The 17,216-nt window shown below is 38.8% G+C and overlaps 1 protein-coding gene across 1 annotated transcript in view; it reads right to left on the bottom strand.

Moving 5' to 3' along the window:
- ENOX1 (ecto-NOX disulfide-thiol exchanger 1) overlaps window positions 1-17,216 on the bottom strand; it is a 371,798-nt gene that overhangs the window by 53,534 nt on the left and 301,048 nt on the right. The window contains exons 10-11 of the mRNA XM_050897187.1: window positions 15,078-15,184; window positions 11,652-11,769 (exon numbers count right to left, since the gene is read on the bottom strand). Of these exons, the coding sequence (XP_050753144.1) occupies window positions 11,652-11,769; window positions 15,078-15,184 (225 nt within the window). The remainder of the gene's footprint in view (window positions 1-11,651; window positions 11,770-15,077; window positions 15,185-17,216) is intronic.

The following is a 17,216-nucleotide window of genomic DNA, read 5'->3' as shown; positions in this document are numbered from 1 at the left end:
GCTTAGTTTGGGATCATTGAGCTAGACCTCATGGCTGCAAAAAACCCACTTGAACAGTGAACCAACTTTCTCTAAAGGGCTCAAAAGACAACAGGCTAATCTCCCACTTTAAGCCAATCTTTCTACCCCTCTCTTTGTACCTTCCTCTGTTTTACCTCTGTACTGGTTCTGTTCAGTTCACTTCCCCCTTCAGCTCCAAACACATCAGTCCATCTCTTTGTTCATTTGTAATTCCCACTTGCCTGACATTTCCAGATGTTTCTCTCTTACCTCACTCATTTTGAAGTACGTTCTCCAGTCCCCTCTTACCCAGTTCTGTCCCAGGTAAATTGCAGCATTAAGTGTTTGGGACTTTTCCTACAAAGATGTCACATCACATTACTGAAATGAGTATTTAGAATTTGGAAGAGACCACCTTGTTACAATAATATCAAAGCCTGTCACATTTTAGGTCTATTTTACTTGACAGCATCTCTTTGGAGAACAGGATTCTACGTAGTTCATAAATGATATTTTGACAGTTGCTAGTTAATCTGCCCCATTGAGACGAGTTTCTCCAGGTCACCTCTTCAAAGCAAAGGGCCCTTTTTTCCTCTCCTTTTTGGGTTGCGTTTCTTCTACCACCACCCATGATATGTACCAAGCCCAACAGACTTGGCATATGCATGAGGGGACAGGAGAGGGAAGAGTTGGCTCTGCACAGACAACTGTGAGGAGTGGACTGTTGGTTGGGTTGGTTGTTGCGTTGCCTTTCCTGCTTGGTTCTCCTCTTGAACTAGGGGCATAGGAAGCAAGCCATCATAAGAAAATGCAGGGGTATAACTTTGCTCAAAAATAGCAGCAGTTCTCAGATATTTTCAAAATTCAGTAAAAATCACTCCTTTTCACTGCTTATTAGAGCATTTGGTTTGTGATGAGGTGAATTTTTCAGATACTTTATGTTTACCAGTAACTGCTGCCTTAATTAACTATAATTAATCAAGTACTGAATCTCTTTTAGAGGTTCTGCTTTTTTTCATAATTGAGAAATAGAACTGTTACACTTTTATAGAGACTGTGCTTTAAAGATGCCAGCAAAGAAGTGACTTTTTCCTCCAATCAATGGTATTAAAAAAATGACTGTATTCCTGTAACACTAAAAATGAACAGAGGAGATTTTAGTCTCGAGGGCGAAGGAGTATGTTCACTCAAGTAAGAAAAGCGCTGGTTACTGGGGAGATGCCAAGTGGCATTGATGACCCTCTCCCACATCACTAATGGAAAAACGCTGCTTGTATTAATGGTGATTTGCAACGGAGGGTTCAGACATTTGAACTCTGTATAGCACAAGAGAAGCTGATGAATGCTCAGTGTTTCATATATGTTATGTTAATCTTATGTATATTGCATAAATAGATTGTATGTATGTGTGTACATGTAATACATAAATTACTTAGGATATTCAAACATTAGTGTATATAGGTAAACCTCTGTGTAGGTGGGTTACTGATGGTTACTTCTTAGGAGTCAAAGTAATTGCTATATTTTTATTCAGACTTAAACAATAAACACTGGCATTTACAAGACGTGTGGCTGCATTGCTACTGTTGGCATTCGAACTAGGAATTACATTCAGGCCCAGCACCACTGCGACATCTTGAAAAAAATAATCTGTAAGACTTATAAATGTGAAGAAACTGTCGTTGTTACTTGGAAACAAACTTGACAGTGTGCACGTGAATCTCTCAATTTGTCACATTCATTAGGGAAGAAAGGGCTGATCTGAGTGTTTTAAGTGACTGTGGTGGTTTGAATTGTTTTGACTTAGGCAAATTTTGTTTGTAAACGTAAAGTGCTTTCTATAAATGTGAGGATAAACCACTGTTGTACAACATTCTATTGCACCTTAAATTGCAGGAGAGCATTTATCCAGCTGTCTCTCTGACCTTGTACTGGATTGGAGGGCTGAGATAATTTTTCTTTTAAAATTGTGCATAATACTGAAATACTTGCTCAGTTACTTTGGCCTTAGATAAAAATGGGAATATGTTTTTACCTCTTTAGAAGGCATAAGCAAATGATCGCATGAAGCTTGTAATTTCTTGACTCTCACATTCAGAGACAGCATTTCTTGAGCCATTTATCCTTTATGTGAATGGCAGAGTGTCCAGAAGAGCTGTACCTACAAGCCCAAACCTCCTTTTCTCCCCTCCATCCTGCCTCCAGCATGTTCAGTATCTGCAAATAGAGGCCACTGTGCTTCTCCACAATTTAACATGTTTAGTAGGTATTTTCTCAGCCGCTAAAAAATAAAATGTGTTGCAAACTTGCACATGACAGGGTTCTACAGAGCCTGGTGGTACTTCTAGTCCTTTCAGAAACAGACAATTTATTGAAATTTCCAAAAAGTATGTAACTTTGAAGAGATAACTGTGAAATACTCCTTGTACCAGACTTTCGGGGTAAGCGACTGCTTAGGACTTTGTATCTGTGGGTGTTGAGCAGAAGGTGAGTGCAAACACTCTGAGCAGCAGGCAGTAGCTTGTGGGATCAAGGTCTAACAGCACAGACATCTCAAAACCTATCAACAAAACATGATGAGACAGATGACTATCTGATAATAGAACAACATGGGGAGAGCTATTGCTTTTTATCATGTTCTTCCTCGACTGTTAAAAGTGCTCACTTGTCTCCAGAGCTCAGACAAATTTAAGAGGGAAGACAGTCTATGTCTGACACATGACAAAGAAGCAATGGAGAAACTGGTGGTGTGGACTAGCAACCACCCAAATCTCTCCAGAGAGATCCCTGGTTGACATGTGAGGTGGGCACTTGGCAGTTGTAGCAGCAGCTCAGCAATCACTGGATACAAGTGCTGTAAAGACATGCTTGGCACAGTTCTTGCACCTGATGAAACTTGCAATGTATCAAATATGTAGAGGGCTGAATAAATAAACAAAAAGGTTGTGAACTATTTTGCCCATTGAAAGCCAAAAAAAAGAAAAAGCAATTAGAATTCCTAATTAAAAAAACCCAACAACAAAACAAACCACCTTTCTTTTAACACAGAAGAAACAAATTTTCCTCCTTTAGAATTCTGTATGTTGGTGTTCAATGCTGGAATTAGTGGAGAAGTGGAATAAAATGGTATGGTTTTGGTATGGTATCTAGTTCTTCACTCTGTCATTTCACATCCTAGAGGACTGTTTTTCTGTTTTCCTGGTTTTCTTTTCTCTCTGCCATGAATCTAAAACCAAATAAGACTAAAAGGAGATCACTCACCTCCAAGCAGCTTTGAATCCACTTGGCTTTCAACTTTATGAACCAAATCCTTCAATATATTGGTCACAAAAATGCTATACTATGGATATGTGTCATTAGTAAGAAGCTTATTTTCTTGAGATGGTCTTTAAGCCAAAACCAGAGAGCAGGACATCATGAAACTCCTCTGAATCTAAAATTCATTCACAAAAGTAAGCCAGCATCACTAACTAGTAGTAGTTTTGGGAGTTTCTGTGGCCCTCCAGCTTCAAGCATGAGCTCTGCTGGGTATGTTTTTAACTCCTGGCATGCAACCACATCACAGACTGCCAGTCAGCTGGACACTCAAGGAACGAGAAGCTGCATGCTTTGAAAAGGAAGCTTTTAATGTTTTGGAAACTTCAGCCAGCCTTGCATGTCTCATGACATAAGGATGCTCCCCAAACCTGCAATTATGAGTTTAGAAGCTTGTACTGACATTGGAAAAGACTCTGCTTTCTGATCATTATCTTGTCCGACACCTTAGCAATGGCTGATGTTTCTTGGATTTAACGGTGGATAAGAAGGTACCTAAATCTCCACCTCAAGCAATATACACAAGCTTCTCTAATGTGTTTGGGTGAAAAGGGTTTCTAAAAACAACAGGGCATGAAGGGCAGCATAATTAAGAAAACCTAAAACCAAGAGCTTAGTTTAAACAATAATAGAAATGATCTTTCATTGGAGGTCAGAAATAGGGTTTAGACTGAAGCCACTCTTGAAGGAATCTATTCTTTATGCTCTGTTCAGAATCAACCGTCTTCACTGTTATAAATAGGGCTCATTCTCTTGAAGGCTAAATATGAGAGTAAGAGCACAAAGGCTTTATATTGGAAAGGGCACTATAAGGAAGGTCACTTTATAGAAGCATGAAGTGTAATTTGGAGAAGAATGCTAATACCAGCTATATCAGATTGTGAGGAAGCTGAAAACAGCATATGTTCTAATATTGTCTTTTATTGATTTTGCTGCCGACATCCCACTTCAACAATGTTACAGCCGCACTTCAGGATTCTTAATGGAGGGGGATGGAGAAAATCAATATACAGAGCTTGCCTCTGCTCCCATTGAAGTCAATGCGAGTTTCATTATTAACTGCAATGAGCACAGGACAGAGTTCAGACTGTTTTGTCGCTTTGTGTTTGTTTTTTCTTTCCTTTTTTGTTTAACTTCCTAAGGGGCAATGTGTACTGTTATCCTATGTTTTAGAAAAGTCCCATTTAAATAGGGCAATTCCCTATCAAACTGCAAGTCTACACATTCAGAAATGATGCCCTGCTTTATGAAACCTAATGAAAAATTATAGCCTGTATCCTGAACTGGGAAAGTTATAATAAAAGATATAGGATTTGAAATAAATTCTAATAACAAAATCATTTCTTTCTTAAAAATATTTTCATTCAGATATAAAGCAAATAAAAACAGTTTAGCTTTCACTGACTTGTAAAATATTACTTTCAATGTGCATTGTTTGCTCTATTACAAATAGAGGGGATGCACCCAAACTTCTTTTCACTACTATTTTGATGCTATTTACACAAAATGAAATATGCTAAAATTATCTCTAAAAATTATAAGCATCATCTTCATCCCAACAACATGCTGTTAATTTTGTTCTAGCATGAACACAAAACATATTTTAACATGCTGTCAAAATGAGATACTAAGAATGTCAATAAAATGACACTAAAATAAATGTAAATTTAGATTGCTGTCACAAGTGGCTGCTTGGTTTTGTGAAGATGTTAGGTTGCTATAGCATTTTCCATAGCAACTTTGCATCTTATTACATAAATAATCCCTCAGTGTCCTTAAAGCTTACTAAAAACAGGATTAAATCTATTCTCATATGTAATGATCTTGCATAAAACCTTATCAGTATGAAATACCCAGAAAACATGATAAAATGTAATCTAGATAATAGTATTTCTGGCAGTTGAAAAGCATCAAAGTGCAACAGACTTGTTTTGTAGTAAACGGGACATCCTCCTAAAACCCATATTAGGAAAATGCCTTTGAAGTGTCTGTTTCCTCTAAAAATTGAAAGGTTAACCCCTTCACTGCTGTGTCCACAGGACCAGCACAGACCTTCATCCCAAAGCCAATGTGTTGTGCATGATCTGGAGGAACTGGCTCAGTACCTGGGACAGGACAAGGTGTCTTTTTTCCCCAGGGAAGACAGGCTTGGCAACTACCTTCAGCCCTGATTCATCAAGGCATTTCTGCTAAACTCAGCTGCACAAGAAGCATTATTAGAGCCAAATGGACTTAAAACCAGGGGCATAAAATTAGGCCCCTGCCTACATGCTTCCTGAATTTCAGCCTATTTTTGTAAAAGCTGTGGGAAAAATGGAATGCATTTTAAGGCACAAAATTGGAGTCTGCCTGATGAGAACAGCTCTGAACTGGCATGCTGTGAAAGACACTAGAGCGGAGTTTTCCTGGTGTAGAGGGAGTAATCATCTTGTGCTGCTTTCTAGTGATCATCCCTGATGGTCCCAGGGAGCAAAGCTGATTATCTGCTGTGTCCAGAGCATTTCCATTCAAAGGGAAGTTACTCCACTCACAGAGCTCAAAAGGGTTGTTCAGCTGTCTTCTCCAGCCAGAGAGGGAACTGTGTCAGTACGGTGACAATTCAGAGCTTCAGACTTTAAATAAGTTCTTTTCTTCAAGATTGCTTATAAAACCTGGTTAGTAGCTTCTGTTAAAAGCGTTTATTTTCCTCTTCATATGCCTTTATATGTTTATTAGCACAGGGCTGATTATGACACCAGCTGCTGATGGCTTTGAAATGGTATTGATTTATTTGAGGAAAAAAGCAATGCTAGCCCATTAATTTCTAAAGTAAATACATTTTGTTACTTTACATTATCTTTATCAACAAGTGTTTAAAAGGAAAATGGGCAAATTATGGGCTTGTTAAATACCAGTTTCACTTTCACAGGATCTGATGCCAAAAAGCTACGGAATGGAGAGGTAATGACAGAAAAATAAATCAGACTTTTGTTTAAAACAAAATCTCCCATAAACCCCAAACATTAGACTTACAAGAAAGGAAGGGAGAAATATCTGATCCCTGGGATCAGGAGGAAGAAGATCTGACATGAGATCTGCCATGACACTGGGCCAATTGGAAGAAAAGGAAGAACAAAGCTCAGCAATTTCTATTCAAAGTTGTAACAAGCTATATAAAGCTTTCCTACCAGTTTAATCCATCTATAAAACACAGTTTCCATTCCACATGTGCATCGCTGCATTCACACAAGCCTTAGAGAGAGCAAAAAGAGGATTGAATTGCAGAGAAAAGATGAATAAGCATCACACAGATCACTTTGCTGTTGTTTCAGGCTTTCCTTGAAGACTTGCCAGGCTTGCAACTTTCAAGATAGACTTATGAACAATATCACAAAGCCTGTTTAATGCTGTGTGCACCCAGGTGTGACTTTCAAATACTGCCTTTCACAAGGACTTCTGTGAGATGGACTGCCTACTATTCAGCCTATCTCCTATGGCAAGTGACTTAGCTGATGCTGCAAACAGGACAGATCAGTTCAGGAGAGCATTAAAGATCCAGGCTACTGTTCAAGACAGAAGGAGCTTCAATGTTTAAGTTTGGCACCTACTTTAGGTATGTTTGAAAATCCTACCAGAGAGGATGTCTTTCGTGACTCGGAAAGCAGCGCCAATCTTATGTGTTCAAACTGGGCTTGCACTACATAACTTGCAATTTATTATTTACATGCAGTCCCCAAGATGTTATTAAGTTACTTCATCGCAGGTAACACAATGGTGGTGAAATGCTCCAGGGGCCCAACGAGTGGGCTACCGCAAGTCTGTTGAGCTGGAGAGAGCCCTATACCAAGGCGCTTATCACCTACGTGGACAGAACAGGCAGTGGCTGAATGAAATGAAGCATCGCTGCCTCCATTTGATAGTAGGGAACTAAGATAACACAAATTCATTGATTAGTCCAGGCAGGGGGTATGTAGCAGAGCTGAGATTTGGCCCAGAGCTTTGGGATCCCAGGCAAAAGCCTTAATCATGTGACCATCCTTCCCACATCCCTCTGCAAGCACTCTGCATTTCTCTCTTTTCCGCGGTGCCAGCCGCAGTCTCTCACTGAAGTTGGAGTTGCTAGAATTAACGGCACGTCACTGAGAACTGCAAAAGGAAGAGATTAACCCACCTCCCCTTAAAGTAAAATTACAGGTGCCTTCTAGGCATAAACCAAACTTCAGCTCTTTTCTACAACACGCAGCTTCACTTCACTAATTCTCAAAATTACTTTGGCGGCTTTTACATGTGGATCCTTACTCCCAGTGCCAGCAGGTGGGAGACGAAGCATCCATAAATCCTGATCATTCTGAAGATTTTCATATATCCTCTAGACTCCGGCACTGTATCTCTTTTTTTTTTTCCCTTGAGCTAATGCTTCAGTAGCTGCACCTTGACTTTCAAATGTATTAACTGAGTTGCCAATCATCATTATTATTTTTTTCTTAGCAATCTCCCAGCTTTACTTCAGCAATCCTCTTGTCCCTTTCAAACTCCAAAATCCACATTGCAGAAAAATCACTGTTTAAAGGCTGAATTTGGGGGGGGGGGAATTAATTCTAAAGGAATAGCTGATCCCACAGGTACAGGTGAGATTCACTCAGTCTCAGGTCAGCCTTTTGCCAGCTTTCCCCATAATGCAAATAACCTTTAGTCTGTGAAACCAGGAGGTTTTCCTATAAAATAGGCATGTATGATAGTTCAGCCACCTTATGGGATTCCCTAGGGGGCTCTTCAGGGGGTCCTTGCAGCAGTTTGAGATACTCTCCAACAGAACAAGCAGGTAGCAATGCCTTCCTTTTCCTTGAAGATTCAGCCTGCACATGATAGAGTAGGGTACTAACTAAGCCTGGGGAGAATGACCTGTAAAACACCTGGAGGAGCATAAGGTCTTCGCGCAGGAGGCAGTGCCCCAGCCCTGCAACATGGACTAGAGGGTGGAAGACAGGTTCAGGAGGCTGGAGGTCCCAATTCTCATTCAGCTCTGCCACTGAGTTACTGATATCAGTAAATCAAGTTCATAAACAACTAGGAGAAAAGCAATTGGCGGATGAAAGAAGAGGATTTGAGTCTAGAATGGAGTGATGCACTTTGCAACAAGTGCCTCTGGAGCTGTTCTGCATTGTCACAAGTAGCAAGCCCAAATCTTCCCAAACAAACGGCTATTAGTAGATTTCTGGTATGCACCACAACTTGATCTCTTGCATGACTTAATATCTTGCACGACTTGAAGAAAAAATGAAAAACATTCTTAGTAACAGCTTTTTCATCATCTACGCCAAATCCCCAGAACTTATGGTGTACAAGGGCCTCAGCTCACTGTAACGTTCCTCTGAAACCTGAAGTCCAGCAATTCTGGATAAGCATTCAGGCACTGAAGTCCTTTTGCACAGCCTCAGAGCTTAAATGTGTTGCACTGTGTTTTCAAATGTTGGGGCTGGAATCCACCCTCTTTTTTTTCAGGGTGATGAATAGATTTCAGATATCCTTGAGGAAAGTTTTCATTCTAACCAGTCTAGCTGTGAGGAAATGTGACACACTCAGCACCATACTATCTAGATACTCACAGAAGTGGAGTTATTTCTGAATGAAAAAGACTTGACTAACAGAACAAATTACACTGGAGACTCCTGAAACTACACTTTACCAAGACAGAATGAGGACTTAGGACCCATTCTAAATTGTTGAATTAATTAAGCCTTCTTGTACTAGAGGTGATTTAACTAGGTGAACTAGTGAAAAAAGACCTGACACAGGTGTTGGAGCACAGGGGAATCTCTGTCACCTGTTGTAGCTTTGGGGATGGTAACTTCCCAGGAGTCTTGTTCCCGCTATCGAGTAGGGCAGGCTGAAAAATAATGTCCTCAAGAAAATCGTTGGGATGGCAGGACGGGCAGTCCAGAACTCTGGAACTATCCAAATCAATTCATCATGTCTCATTGCTTCAGCCACTTTCAGATTTAGACTTTTAAGTCTTTATGTGTGCATGCTGTCCTTGAATTGAAGAGGCACAATATCCTCTTTGTGTTTTTCAAGCCTTGCCCTTCTCATGGTTAAGCATTTAGACAAAGATTTTAAGAAAAGGGTTTAAAAATAAAGAAAATGCCAATGTTTTCTTTACTCTGCAGAATTGTTTCTTTGTGATAAAAGATTCTTTAAAAGACATTCTTTGTAGAACAGAGGTTACTGTGAATACAAATAGCCACTCCAGTGAGATAAAGAGGTGGTTCTGGAATGACATACTCAGAAAGAAAAAAAGAAAAAGAGAAGGTGGCTAACACAAATAGTAATTTAAAAAAAATGCTAAAAGAAGGAATGAAGAATCACTTCTCTGTACATAAAATTGAAAAAATAAATGTCCTTCTCTCACTTTCTTTTCATTTACCAATGTTTTATACCCAATAACTTTTTTGGTTTAACTCCAAGTTCCCTCTATTGTCAATGACAAAAGAATCAAATGCACTTGCTTTAGTTGAGAGTGTAATGTTGGAAGAAGAAAGCTATAAAATTAATTTTAGAACTGGGTGACTGTACGGATGCAGCAGGCTGGATCAACTCCACTAAGATCAAGAGGATGATGAATGGTACAATGGACAATGACGGACAAGTACTCAAGCGGATTCATGTTGCTAAATTCTGATTTAGTATGCAGCACAGTACTGGGTTTGCTACTGTTATCACTGAGGGGACTCAAGTGCCAACATTATAGCAATACAAATAAACGGAAGTTGTTCGGGATAGAACACTGTAGAAATCTCAGATATCAAAACTTTTGATAGAAATGTCCCTTTTAATGGAAGAAAACCAAACACACATTCCTATTTGTGATGTTACAAAAAGAATGACCAGCATAGCTCTGCCCTAAGCATGCATATGTTAAACCTAGCTGAACTGATAAGTGTGACAGTTCAAAACATCATTACTGCTCTTCTGGCGTGCAGGCTGTGGGTATTTCTGGTTCTACCTTCCTGTTGTTATTCTAACAACTTCCCTCTGTAAGAGTGGACATGATCAAGGTAAAATGATTAGATATTCATAAAAATCTGATTGCTAGCAGTGCTTTGTCTGCAGCGACCCACTGTCTCAGCTCCAAACATTCTGCTAATGGTGTCTAGAAAATACAAATCCACACAATTAGCGAAGCAAAAATTAAGGCTGCCCTTTACAGTTTTATTGTTGCAGTTTTCTTCCAGGAAAAATATTAAATGTCCCCTCAGGAGAGATGTCGTAGTAAAAATTTGTTTGCAAGAATGACACTCCTTCCTTTGGTCTTTACTTTTGGAGTCATTCGACCTCACACAGCATCTTGTCACAGGAGGAGCCAAAGAGCTCTTCTCTATGTAAGCTTGAATCCACACTTTTGTGCTGGCATACAAGGACTTGAAACCATTGGATGGATGAAATTTTTTCCTTTCTTAATATGGTGCCTGTATGCAAAGGACTAGATCAAAATTATCCTCATCATTATACTCTCAGTTTCTTTCCATATTACTCCCTTCTTCTTTACCTTCCTTAAAGCTCACTGCTGGCTGGCAGCTCCTAATCATGCTTTGGCTTCAGCTTCTGTAAATTTTCTTTCTGAAGATGACTGTCTAAACAAGCAAACCCTTGTTAGCTACTCACAACTTCATTACCCAATGTCAAGAAATCAAGCAAAGCATCCATCCAGATCATGTTACCAGTCAGTAATTCAGGCAGCTTCTGAGCCACCTCTTGGTGTCTACCCTTGGTAGCAGAGTATTTGTAGAAGGCTGAAAAAGTTGCTTTTCTTTACTCATATTACATGCACCCTTGTTCTTTCTTTCATGATAGCCATCTAATGAGTGTCAAATTAATGCAGTATGCAGTACCATATTGTGAAATATGTACCCTTAAAAGTTAATTCCACAAAACACACAGTTAAAATGGTATGGCGTATTTGTTAGAGAGCTTATACATTATTATGTATTTGTTGAAAAGAAAGGTAAGGCTTAGAGAATACTGACCAAAACATAACTTCAACTGGTCTCGTAATAAGACATTGTTACAACCATGGAATGAAATACTGTCATGCAAGACTGCAGAGAGCGCACTAAAGAAACATAATGCTTCCAGCCAAGGGCAGAACTGGAGAATTTTCATCATTATAGATCATAGCAGGTGACAGATACCTCCTAAAGACAGCTTGCATCATTCAATTAATTTATGAAGGTTTAAAATAAGATACTGTCTTATATAGTCAGCTATTAATATGGCACTTCTCATATGTAAGTTTTTGTTTGCTTTTAAAAAAAACAACACTTGTATATACTTGACATTATAGAGGGATTTGGCTTTACCTGAATCATCTACTCTCAGCTTTTTAGTGGGATTGTCACCACTGTCATCATCGGACATTTCCATCTCCTCTTCCCGGCGGATTCCCATGAGCTGTTCACTGTGAGCATTTCGGAGCTCCTAAAACCCAAAATGACCTTTTGTCAGTATTAACTTCCATAAAGTCATTATGTATTATTTAGTATCTGTTTTTAATACTGCTCTGATTTTAATTATACATCATTTATCATTGTAATCATATTTATTTGTATATGAATATTTATAACAACAGTAGCACAGGGAAACCTTCCTGTGAAAGAACAGAGTTTATCAAAGGTAACACTCAGGGAAAACAAGAGGGAAAGTAAGTCTCCACGTTGACTGATCTCTAGTTCTGCTAAACCTAGGAGAATGCTTTAACAGCAAGGATAATGCTTAAAATTGTGTATAAAGCAGACTGATAAAGAGATTGTCAGCCTGCATGAGGTATAGATAATTCTTGCTTCTCTCTGCCACTTGGGGTAGGATTCTTCCGGCCAAGTGTATGTGTCTCTGTTAAACAAAGTCATATTAACTACACCCTAAAAGTGCCTAGTTCTCTCTGCCGATGGTAAAGGGAGATGAGAGCAGTCAGTGCAGATGGAGCGCTCTATATTTTAGGTGCCCAATGCTGGCCAAAGGAATCTCACCCTCTGTCCCTATGCCCAGATCGCCTCGGATTTCAAAGACGCAGCCCCATAACGCTGTCCTGAAAATCTGTGCATCTTGATCCAAAACGAGTGCCAGCACGGACAGCCCAGTCTCTGGGCGACCGCCGCAAGGGCAGGCAGGCAGGGAGCCCCTGCACATGTCACTAGGTAAACGATCAGCAGGCACGCGGGCTTTGTGGGAGTCTAGACGGTCTTTGTTCTGCGTAGAAAAGCCGGCGCGGGTGTAGCGGCTGGCTTTTTAATGGCAGCGCTGAGAAGATTGAGAGGACTCTATTTTGTCCTAATAATCCTGTCAGGTGTAACATGGGGATGCTGCACTGTGATTAGTGTAGGCCTTTTCAGTCCGCAGACAGCTAATTTTTCTGCCAACAAAGAGCTTAATTCCCAAAGAGGTGGTTTGAAATCTTTGAAACAAGGAAGAGTTGCGTGGAAGGAGGAGACAGCATTGAGGAGTCCAACCACTGCCCTGTGCAATTAACAATAAGCTGTCAGAGAGGGACTGTGTGAAAAAAGAGAAGGCGTTTCCCTTGAGCTGTACCCTTGGTTCATTGGCAGATCTCAAATATTCTGATAAATGTATATGTGTCCGTTAATCCCAGCAAAGGCAAGGAGGCTAATTAGTGGGCGTTTTACATGAGAAAAATTTCAAATTAAAAAAAAGTTATTAAAAAGGTAAATTGTCAACCAGTGTCTCATGTAATCAGAGGCACCTCTGGAAGAAATTAGCAAGCCATTTCTTAATTCCTTATTGGAAAAGGCCACCTGCACTTTTTCCTGGGGAAGTATACTGCATACATGAGCAGACATCCGCGTACATTTACTCCCTCTTTAGGGAATAAATGTCCTTGATGCATCAATGTCTACATTATCAGCAAAGCCAATAATCTTCCATGGAGAATGTCTATGTGCATGAGTGTTTGATTTGGGTTTGGGTTTCTAGCAAAGCTTTCCTAAATTCAGAAAAAAAGGGAAGGTGATCATGTAATTAAACAAAGTAGCAGATAATGTCATGATTAGAAAATACGATTTCAATCAGAGATGCCATTTGGTACATTTCCATCATATTTCATATCTGAAAAACAGGCATTTCTAAAATATATTGGTTTAGCAAGAGCCTTCACATGGTTTTGAATTGTTTTTGTTGTCCTCTTCTTTGAAAAACAAAAGGCAATAATATTTGAAAAAATGAGTAATGAATTAACATTTCTGAAAAGTCCAACTCTTACACATTTCAGTTTATTAAAGATTTAGAAGCCAGTAAATGAATGACACACCACATCCCTTTACAGAAAGTTAGTTTAAGAAGGGATGGTCTTAACATAATTGAAATAATCTACTAGCAAATCATATTTTCATACTTCTCTAAAAGATAAGACAAACATCAATCCCCAACTTCCCACCTTTCAATTGAACAAAGGCTTTATCCACTACTTACATGAAATATTTGTGAATAAAATGCAAAATACAGTTTGTACCAATAAATTATGCTAACATTTTATTTTAAGTGTCCCATTATTGTGAAGTTATTTGGTATTCACCATAATAGCACTGATAATAAAGAATTCATTTGGTATTCATGTGGATGTTACATTTAGTGCCATTGGTATTCAACCGTAATTTAGCATTAGTTAATGGGCACTTAAAATGTTATCCAAATGATTTATATCACAGCACTTTAGTGTTTCTCAAACTAAGTGTACAACACTTATTTTACAAGTGTACTACAAAATAATTAAATAAGTGCACCTTACCTTCTAAAGTTTTTATTCTGAGACAGAGAAAAATCATTTAGAGGACTGTGATAGTAACAATCAACATACTGTACTATATGAAGGTAAACCAACTGTATGTAAGTTGCTCATATTGGAAAAAAAAAAAGGAAGAAGGAAGAAAGAAAACAAAGACAGCGGTACTTACTTTTTAAAATACAGGCTCATAGCGTGTATACTGAATTAAAAACGAAAGCTGGATGACCAAAACACAGGATGAGGTCTAGTGCTTCCTTTGCTGCCACTCGTAGCAAGGGGAGTTAGAATCCCATTTCCTCTGCTCATGCTTATGACAGTCACACATGCATGGTCTCACATTGCTAACTCTGTGTGGTAGTATGATTACATTTATACTGGTTCCTTTGCAAGCATAATACTTAGAATCAATACAAGTGATGTATCTACTTTTTTAAAGATAAACATAAAGCAAATGGGAAGGAGTATGTCATAATTCTGGACTTAATATGCGTAAGTCATTACTTAGGAAGGAAATTCTCTATTTTTTTTTCAGGCAAAGTCATCTTATAATGACCATATGATGGCACAATGAGAAAAAAAAATCTGTGCTACAGAATACTTCTTTCAAAAACAGATCACGATGACTCCTAAAAAGATACTTTACAGAAATAATTCTTAATTCTATCCTTAGTTGAAAATATTGTTCCTAATTTCACTACTTCAGTTCATTATTTTAGATAGTAAACATAATCCTCCAATGATTTCCCAAATTTTGCATGAAAAATAAAAACACATTGCTCTCTGTCTTAGTGTTATTTAATGACTATTATCATAATGAGAGCAATGGGAGTAATTCATACTGTAGATGAGACTGTATAATGGCCAGTTGATTAACAGCTAAAACGGTAGCTGTAAATATTGCTGAATACACTATGTCCAGCTACAATCACACTCGTTCTGTGTCAATCCAGCTGTGAGATGATGGATAGAAAGTAATAATAAAATCACCAACCTCAGAATGCTTTCGCCAAATGTCTATGTTCTTTCGCTGGGCTTTCGAGAAATGGTCCCAAGCTTTTTGTCTGGTAGAAGCGTTGAAAACGGCGACAATCTGCTCAACTTTGGTGAACAAGGAAGTCAAACAAGACAAGCAATTTATGTTGTGATCACTATAGAGAAGCAAAGCAAAGACACTAGGAGTCTATGGATGATGTCATTACTGAAACAACATCATCAATATCCATCCAATGATGTGTCTTTCGTACTTACATTTTATCAATGTTGGAGATGTCTCCCTTCAAGTCTGTCTCCATAACTTTAGTCTACACAACTTATAACTATGTACCAAAAAACACGCATGCAGCTGCTTCCCCGTGATGTCTGCTACAACTCTTTGTGCAGCCACGTGCCTTTTGCGTGTGTGGCTATAGGTATGTGACTACAGAAATAACATTCGAGGCATAAACCTGACATGTCCCTCTGCGGCAGCTGCGTACAGATGAGCAGGCTGTACAAACAGAAGTGTGAAAGACAAGCAGGCTCTGCTTTGAAGGGTGACTAGCTGATAGTGGGAATTTGTCAGCAGACCGGAAGGGCTAAACCATACATTAATGCTGCATTCTGTAGCTGCAGCTGCTGCTTCTCTTTTATTTAATATAAACGGGCTCACCTGTGGTAGATCATTCTGTCCTGTGTCCATGGCCTATGTATGTTTATGTACATGAACAGTCGCATTTTTGTACATATAAGATGAAGAAGAGATGTGAAATGGGCTTCCCTCATTCAACTATAATGAATTTGTTCTGAAGTCAGACATCAATGTTTAGGTCAATTATCTAGGACAATTAAGATCCTTAAGTTTTTAGCTACTCGTTCATCCTAAATCAGAAACTTTTCTCCCAACACTCTTTTCTTTCTCTTCACATCAGTTACAAGCAACATTGTCCTTCCACAACAGTGACCTGCCTAGAAATGCTTTGACCAAGATGTAAATTGCTTTAATCCCAGCACAGTTAACTGCAAAACCACCAAGAAATCCAGATTATCTACAATTGACCTGGGCTGTGCTCCTGAGTGAGCAGCTATGCTGACCTAAGAACTCAAACTGAAAAATGCTTCAACTCTTTGTCAAGGTTCTTGGCTATTTATCTCTTTAGATTCCTGGGCTGAAATTATGTCCACTGTTTTGTAAAGCTGCAGCTTGCAGCACCTCCCTCCCACCTCTTTCATTGAGAAATGGTGGCAGGAGTGCTGTAATGCCCTCTGATCTGGTCTCTCATCTAGTTGATCGATGGCTGCTCTCCTCCTCCTCTCAAGTCACAGATGTGGAGGATCTTATTATACATAACAACCTATCTTTCCTAAAATGGTGAGGTCACCTAGTAAGTCAGTTATGTATCTTTCACCTCTAGATCTGAAATTTAACCCCACTTGCTTGAATAGGAGCACATTTCTTATATTCTCTTTTTTTACCACTGTTGCAGGCTGCTTTCAGATTCAGGAAGATTACAACATTTTGAATCACATATGGAAGTTTTTCTTTGCAATCATCAAGGCTGGTTAATTAACTTCTAAAGCCATAGAAAATAAATGTAGTCTTTTAAAATTAATACTTATATGTAGTTCATACTAAAGAAGGTGCCTCAAAACTACTGGGATGATCTGATCCATTTGTGATTCATTCAAGTTTTAATAGCAGATGTGATAATTTCAGCCTATTAGAACTTGCTTGGAGTGAAGGGTGGATGTATCAAGGAAGTTATGCTGTGTATATTTATTCAATTAATTTGAAAAGAATGAAAATGCTAAAGCACTATTAATATATGTATAGAAACTGAGGCTAGAATTTAATTACTATCGTTGTGTTGATGACCCAGGTGCTCAGAAAATCTTGCTTAATTAACAATCTGGTTTTAGTTTGCAAGTGGAAATTCAAGTAGAAAAGATTCATAAAGATATGAGGAAGAGCTGGTTTGCTATTTTCCACTAACAGGTATTAAGATCATCTGAATTTTGAAAAACATTTGAACTTCAAAGTGTTTAATTTCCATTCTGTGAAGAGGTGCTAAGATTTATCACAAGTCATTATCTGATCATTTCAGAAACTCTTCTCAATGGAAACACAAGCTAGGAAGATGTCAAAGAGTTTTTC

This window comes from Gymnogyps californianus, chromosome 1, assembly GCF_018139145.2.
Source record: "Gymnogyps californianus isolate 813 chromosome 1, ASM1813914v2, whole genome shotgun sequence".
NCBI classification, from domain to species: domain Eukaryota; kingdom Metazoa; phylum Chordata; class Aves; order Accipitriformes; family Cathartidae; genus Gymnogyps; species Gymnogyps californianus.
Note: the sequence above shows the minus strand (reverse complement) of the source record. Positions and strands in the feature narration are given on the sequence as shown.